This window comes from Lycium ferocissimum, unplaced genomic scaffold (genome assembly GCF_029784015.1).
Source record: "Lycium ferocissimum isolate CSIRO_LF1 unplaced genomic scaffold, AGI_CSIRO_Lferr_CH_V1 ctg14931, whole genome shotgun sequence".
NCBI classification, from domain to species: Eukaryota; Viridiplantae; Streptophyta; class Magnoliopsida; order Solanales; family Solanaceae; genus Lycium; species Lycium ferocissimum.
This window is the reverse complement of record NW_026715732.1, coordinates 20,381-28,246: the sequence shown is the minus strand read 5'-3', so window position 1 is coordinate 28,246 and position 7,866 is coordinate 20,381. Positions and strand designations below refer to the sequence as shown.

The window sequence follows — 7,866 nt, the reverse complement described above, 5'->3', positions numbered from 1 at the left end:
ACCCCCAGCTAATGCACTGCCTCGTCACACCTCAAGAAATATTAACAGTATTCAAAAACAACAAAAGTTCTTCTCTATATACTTTAAAAAGTTCTTATATTTTACTGATCAGTAAGAAATCAAGAAAAAATGTCAAGCACTGTCGGGCATGCCATTCGTTGCAAAGGTACAACATTTGTTTAGTTGATTCCATTTCTTATACATAATGTAAACTTTCGTGTTTCTTGGTTTCTTTAAGATGATTGTTCTCATATTTTAGCGATCAGTATAAATGATGTATGCCTAGATTGACCATATATTGCTAGGATTCTTTAAACGTCGCTGGGTGCATGCATGTCAGATCCTCTAAATTAATACATATAGTTTTTGGGGAATCCGACAGGGTAAGACAATATTGAGTGAGTCCGAGCAACATAAGATTGACAATATGGTTACTCTACTAAGTATATTGTGAAGGAAAGTTAATTACTTAACATGAACACTATGCACAAAAGACTATGTTTTTTGGGAGGTTTAAAACAAAGGGCCTTTTTGAAACACCCCCCCGCCCACCAACCCCCCCCCTTTTTTTTTTTTTTTTTTGAGAATTTTTGTGGTGATTTAAAACTAATGGAAATGAATGTCTTTCTTATAGCTGCTGTGGCATGGGAGCCAGGGAAACCATTAGTGATGGAGGAAGTGGAGGTAGCACCTCCACAAAAAATGGAAGTTCGTCTTAAGATCCTCTACACTTCCCTCTGTCATACTGATGTCTACTTCTGGGAAGCAAAGGTAAATAAAAACAAGCTTACAATATTAAAATTCTTAATTTAAGCAGATTTCTGACAGTGGATCAACATAAATAACCGTCTACCAAAATAATATTGCAAATGTACATTTTTGTATATTAACGTGTAATATACATAAAATATACATTTATGATACATAATAGTGTACATTTTGGTATAATTGAATTGGCTAGCGAATGTAATTAATTTTTGCCGACCAACCAAATGTGTAACATTGTTTTTTTTTTTGTTTTGAAACTCCTAATAATTTCAGGGCCAAAATCCGGTGTTTCCTCGAATTCTTGGACATGAAGCAGCAGGGTATGTTGTTTCAAATTGATTGATATAAATTTTTAATTCATCATTGATTCTCTTAAGAACCTAAAGGGTACTGAATTTTGTTGTTTTCTTGAATTTTTTTTTGTTCTTTTGTGGATATTTAGGATTGTAGAGAGTGTTGGAGAGGGAGTAACAGAACTTGCACCAGGAGACCATGTTCTTCCTGTGTTCACAGGGGAATGTAAAGATTGTGCTCACTGCAAATCGGAAGAAAGCAATATGTGTAGCCTTTTAAGGATTAACACTGACAGGGGAGTTATGATTCATGATGGACAATCAAGGTTTTCCATCAATGGAAAGCCCATTTACCATTTTGTTGGGACCTCCACTTTTAGTGAGTACACTGTGGTTCATGTTGGATGTGTCGCGAAAATTAACCCCCTTGCTCCTCTTGACAAGGTCTGTGTCCTTAGTTGTGGTATTTCGACAGGTATAGACGAAACGATGATAAATTATGTTAGTAGTTTTTTCAAAGGGTTCAGTTGTTAATTGTTATGCTTATTTTCTAGGCCTTGGTGCAACTTTGAATGTTGCTAAACCAACAAAAGGTTCAAGTGTGGCTATATTTGGACTGGGGGCTGTAGGCCTTGCTGTGAGTATTGTACTTATTGCAAATAACTTCCAATGATCTGTCATTTTCTGATCTGTTATTTCCCATATATATGTCACTTTAAGGAATCTTACAAATGATATGATCTTATTTGGTCAGGCTGCAGAAGGAGCAAGAATTGCTGGTGCTTCAAGGATAATTGGTGTTGATTTAAATGCTAGCAGATTTGAGCAAGGTAATTAAGTTGTGCCTACACATGTGCCTCAATATTTTTCACTTGAATCATCAACATTCTTGATCCATTATCTTATTTAATTCCTTCCTTATTACTTGTCTCGTTGCGAAGTAATTCATCTATTTTACCTCTTTTCTACAGCTAAGAAATTTGGTGTGACAGAGTTTGTGAATCCAAAGGACTATAGTAAACCAGTTCAAGAGGTATACACATATTTCTTTAATTCCATAACAGATCAATTTCTAAACAACCACCATGAGTTAAAGTTGATCATCTTTTCTTGGAATCTTGATTATTTGGTTAGGTAATTGCTGAGATGACTGATGGCGGAGTCGATAGGAGTGTGGAATGTACTGGCCACATTGATGCTATGATTTCAGCATTTGAATGTGTTCATGATGTATGTATTTTCATTAAATTACCTTAGTATATGTTCTTGTTACTACATTAATTTTAACGAACCTTGTGGTAATTAATTTCAGGGTTGGGGAGTGGCTGTTCTTGTGGGAGTACCCCATAAAGAAGCTGTGTTCAAGACACACCCTATGAACTTGTTGAACGAAAGGACTCTCAAAGGAACATTCTTTGGAAATTACAAGCCTCGTTCCGATATTCCTTCCGTTGTTGAGAAATACATGAATAAGGAACTTGAATTGGAGAAGTTCATCACCCATACACTCCCATTTGCTCAAATCAACAAGGCTTTTGATTTAATGTTGAAGGGAGAAGGCCTCCGTTGCATTATCACCATGGAGGATTAATCGAGCTTCTTAGTCACTACTCTTTGGGAAATGTCCAATAAATTCTGTCCATTGTCTTATTTTCCTTTGTTTGTTTTGGTGATTGAGTTGTAACATTCTATCCATGTCTCTTCTTGCTTTTTGCTAACAGATATGCTTTGTCCTTCACATTGCTATTTCTGTTAATTCTAAAAATTGTACTCATTCCTTTATGTTACTATCTAGTATTGTCCATTGGCATTTCACATATTTTTCAGTCCATATATTAGTTGGAGTAACGCCTGCCTCAGCCGAAAAGAGAAATTAAGTTTTTGTTATTTTGAAGGGAAAAAAAAGAGACATGAGAGAAGCTGAATCTTGCTTTCAGTCTTTCTACAAAGTCATTTGTTTCCATGACTTGCCATTAAAACTTCATAGTGAAGCTTCATATTGAGCATGGTCGATCAATTGCCATTAACTTTTGTAAAAGGAGAAGCTTCATGACAGTAATTAAATGGTATTGTAAACATGGAGCTAAGTATATTTACAAGGAAAATTTTCAGACTTCCTACATCAATCTATTCAGTTTCATGAAATAATAATTGTATGTGTAAGAATAAATCACGAGGCAAGAACCACATTGCGTACCTTTCTAGCGCAACGAAAGATTGTTGAACTCACCCCCGAAAAAGTTACTCCAAGTTGAACTTCGATTCACTAGGAAACGAAGCTAATTTTCACGAACTAAATGCCTTTCGAATGTACGTTAACATAGCAAAATCGGAGAAAGGTTTTCTTCTTGAAAGAAGAAGAAGAACAGAGAGTTGATTTTCTTTTTCTTAAGAAGAGCGTTCCAAGAGATTAGCAGAAAACTGATTTGCCCATTTCTTAAATTAACCCCGTTTGGCAGTAACTTCTCTTCAGAGATAACTTCTATCCTTATCCTTTTCAAACGGGTCGGGTCAACCCATATGGAGCGTCCCGTGACCTAGTTTAAATATCCAATATCTCCCACTTCACTCATTATGGGCTAGACCGAATTCAGTATTATGTCACTAACACACATAATTCCTATTGGCAAGTAGTTCGTGCAACCTGCGAGCATCAAGAGCTTTACCTATTAAGAATGTACAAGAGCTCCACGTAGGAAATCAATCAAATTCGAAAAGACTTCACTACCAAACATGAGGATCTTATTACTCGAAATACCCTAGATATCATTTGCTACTCCAGTAGCTAGTTATCCGATCCCTCATCCTCAAAAAGAGGTGAACTCGAGTTCATATATAACTTTATCCACAATTACATTTGTTACCCTTATGGTAAGTGTAATGGTCGACCTGTGAATACAAGTTAAATTATTAATTGTAGTTGTCTTCCCTTTATACTTGAAACTATCCATCCCTGATTAATTGCTTTCCTAGACATGCACTGCATTGCCGAATCACTTATAGCTATTAGTGACATGCTAAAGTAGCAACTCTGATATGTACTTCAAGAAATAGTAAAAGGTCAAAGGGTATTCCAAAGGAAAGTCAATATTACTTTCTGGGTCGCACACAAAGAAGTTAGGATCCATTCCCCATTAACCCATTGGTCGTTTAGCACATGTGGTATGAAACATGTGCTACGATGTTCTCACCTTATATTGGCGCGTTTGTCTCATTACTTTACTCATTCAACACCGTATAGATCTTGGTCTAGACACCTCCAAATGTCTAACCCGAGTTTTCCTTTTAAAGAATCCTCAAATCCAACTGTTAGAATATGTAAAATATATTCTGATTAGTAAAATATATTTTGTAATATTTTGTAATCTTCATTTTAGGATAGCATATGTTAGTATTATTTAGTGAAATTAGTTCCTAATCGGGTAGCCTACAATTATGGTGTAAATTATGTATATCAACCCATTCATGGGAACAATATTATTGAAGGAAAACATTTTCTTACATGGTATCAGACTAGGTTCTCCTAAAAACCCTAGCATCCTAAAACCCTACCCCTCAGCCGCCAACCCCCTTGGCCGCCGACCCCCTCCCTCCCACCCTCTCTCTTCGTTTTCCTCCTCTTCTCCATGGCTGACACCTCCAAGTTGCATCCTGCGACTACCGTCACCAATATCAAATCATGCATTCCTATTGTGCTTGACTACGAAGGAAGCCACACAATAACCGGCTACCCTCTTCAAGCTCCATTGTCGTGCCAACTTCGTGATCGACCATATCCTACTCTCTCTCTCCCACCGTGCCACCACTGGCCATCGTTCCAGCCCGAGAAACTTGTCGCTAAGGCACTATGGGAACGGCCGGACGACATTGTTCTGGCAATGGATTTACGGCACCATATCCAATGATCTTTCTTAACACGATCATTCATCCGGCCAGGACACCGCCGAGGCTGGGGACCGCCTTGTTCATCTTTTTCAGGACAATAAATCGGCTAGGCTCTCGCTCTGATGCGAAGTTCACCAACACCAAAATTGGTGATTTTCCGAACGTGAAAGCCTACCGCACCAGTCGAAAGTTCTGCAGCACAACCTTTGCCAACGTCGGTCACAAAGTTTCCGACGAACGACTCGTGCTTCGCCTTCTCGCGAGGGTTGTCGACGAATAAAGACTTTTCGCACAACGGTGCAAAGACCGTACTCCTCTCCCGTCTTTGACGTTGTCCCGCCGATGCTTGAGCTTGAGGAAGACAGCGCGCCGAGGACGCCATTCACGACGCCGCTCAACCGTCGCTCTTGTTTCCCACAACGTTACTTCCTCGCATTTCTCGGTAATGGACAGCCCTACCCTGAAAATAACGCCCACAATCGTGGCACTTCGCAATCGTGGCAGAAAAACAACCGCTGGGCCGCACGCGCAACCGCAACAACCGCGCGGGCCGCAACGGACAAAGGGGGCGGGGGGGCACGCATCACCGCACAAACAGAAGAGCAGCGCAAGGGCCGCGCCGCCCCGTCGTGGTATTATCCACCATGGCGGCAGCTTGGGGGCCACGGTACCCGTGGGCCACCCCACCTTGTCCCTACCCTACGGCGGGATGGCAAACAGCGCCCCGGCGGCGGCGAACGCGTCCAACCCCTCGCAACAGGAGTTCTTGGTCCTCGTCCTCCGCGCCGTTCTACTCACCTGCCTCGTCATCACATGGGCGTATGCGCCCGCGCATATTGATCAAGCTATGCACACAATGTCGTCGAATCCGCCGATGACAAAGGAATTGGCATACGGACACCGGAGTCACATCTCATACGACCAACCCCAAGGTACTCTCTCGTCTTATTATCAATTGAAAAATAATGGCATTGTTGTTGTAATGGTAGCATGATTCCAATTCGTGGTTATGGTCAAGCTTCCTTCAAGTAAATCCCTCTTTAAAACTCGAAAATGTCCTACATGCACCTAAACTCATCAAAAACCTTATTTCGTTCGTAAATTTACCATGATAATATAATCTTCGTTGAATTTGATCCCTTTGGTTTTAAGGAAGGATTTACGACGGGGAGCAAAACTCATGAGATGAGAGTTCGGGTGATCTTTATCCATTCTTCCCAAATTTTCGAGCCATCTCGCCATTCGCACCATCCGCTAGCTGTCATCTCTCCTCATATCCGCACTCCTTGCCAGTCATCCAGGGATGTTATTCTTAGTTCTTTACGTAGTAGTAATTTGATTGAATGTAATAAGGCTCGAAACAATGTTTGTCATTCTTGCCCTCTCGGGGAAATTAATTAAATTGCCTTTTTACGACTCTCTTTCAACTACTACTATGCCCTTTGATATTGTTCACAATACGTATGGATCGCACCGTTCTTACCTCATCCAAATACAGATATTATGTTTTATTTCTTGACAATTACACAAATTTTCTTTTTGGACTTTTCCAATCAAAACAAAGTCCTGTGTTTATGATGTTTTCGTCGTTCGAAATTTCATATCGCACTCGCCTTGAAAAAGAAATCAAAACTTTTCAATGTGACAACGGGCGTGAATTTGATAATGGTCCTTTTCATAAATTTTGTGAACAAAACGGGATGTGTTTCCGCTTTTCGTCCCCACACTCCCCCCCAAAACGGTAAGGCGGAACGGAAAATAAAATCGATCAATAATGTTGTTCGTACACCCTCGCCTACGCATCTATGCCCCCCCTCCTATTGGGCATCACGCTTGGCCATGGCCACGTACCACACAATATTCTCCCTTCTAAACTCTTAGCATATAAGACACCCACTCACATTCTTTATCAAAAGAATCCATCCTACTCTCATCTTCGAGTTTTTGTTGTCTATGCCTCTCTTTCCTCCACACAAATTCATAAGCTACACCCAGTCCACCTACGTGTCTTCCTAGGATACCCTTCCAACCATCGGGTACAAATGCTATGACTTATCGAGCCGAAAAATAATCATAGCTCGGCATGTGTGGTTTGATGAAAATTCCTTTCCTTTTTCACAAATGCATACTCTATCTCCTACCTCATATGATTTTTTGGATGATGATAATTCTCACCGAGAATCCACTTGTTGCATGACCAAGGCCGCCGCTTTCCCCAATACAGCCTCCTCTCGTGCAACCCACCACCCGATCTCCCCTACCTCTTCTCCTTCATCGCCGATCGCCCACAGCCACCGCCCTCCACCGCCCCCACGGGCGCTTCCCCGCCGCGCCCTTCTCCCACACTCCCCCCACCACGGCAAGCCCCCCCTCCCTGCCAGCCACCCACCCATGCATCGCATGACTACACGTAGTCAACATGGAATTTTTAAGCCCAACTCAAAGTACCATAATCAAGCCTTAAGTTGTCACCACCAATTCCATCTCCCCCATTCCCAATCCCGTCGGTGCCCTTAATGATCCGAATTGGAAGAATGCTATGCAAGATGAATATAATGCTCTTATTGATAGTAAGACTTGGGAGTTGGTCCCTCGTCCTCCAAATGCTAATATTCGGTCTTTATGGATTTTTCGTCATAATAAGAAATCTCGACGGTTCTTTTCGAGGCATAAAGCCTCGTCTTCAGAAAGGTGATGGTGTCTCAACGGGGTGGTGTTGATTGTGACGAGACGTTCATCCGTGGGGTCAAGCCGCAACTATCCGTGTGGTTCTTACTATTACTTTATCTCGCTCTTGGCCCATTCACCAAATCGATGTAAAGAATGCTTTCGTACGGCAATTTGAACGAGATCGTCTATATGTATCAACCTTTGGGGTTTCTGGATCCGCCCGTCCGATCATGTTTGTCTCTTGCGTAAA

The 7,866-nt window shown here is 41.2% G+C and overlaps 1 protein-coding gene across 1 annotated transcript; it reads left to right on the top strand.

The window, feature by feature from the left end:
- Positions 1-9: 9 nt before the first annotated feature.
- Positions 10-2,799, top strand: LOC132042387 (alcohol dehydrogenase 1). Its single transcript, XM_059432935.1, has 9 exons — positions 10-166; positions 635-771; positions 1,042-1,088; positions 1,211-1,536; positions 1,616-1,698; positions 1,816-1,891; positions 2,033-2,094; positions 2,196-2,291; positions 2,374-2,799. The coding sequence occupies exons 1-9, from the start codon at positions 130-132 to the stop codon at positions 2,650-2,652; spliced, it is 1,143 nt and encodes a 380-aa protein (XP_059288918.1). The 5' UTR covers positions 10-129; the 3' UTR covers positions 2,653-2,799.
- The last annotated feature ends 5,067 nt before the right edge of the window (positions 2,800-7,866 follow it).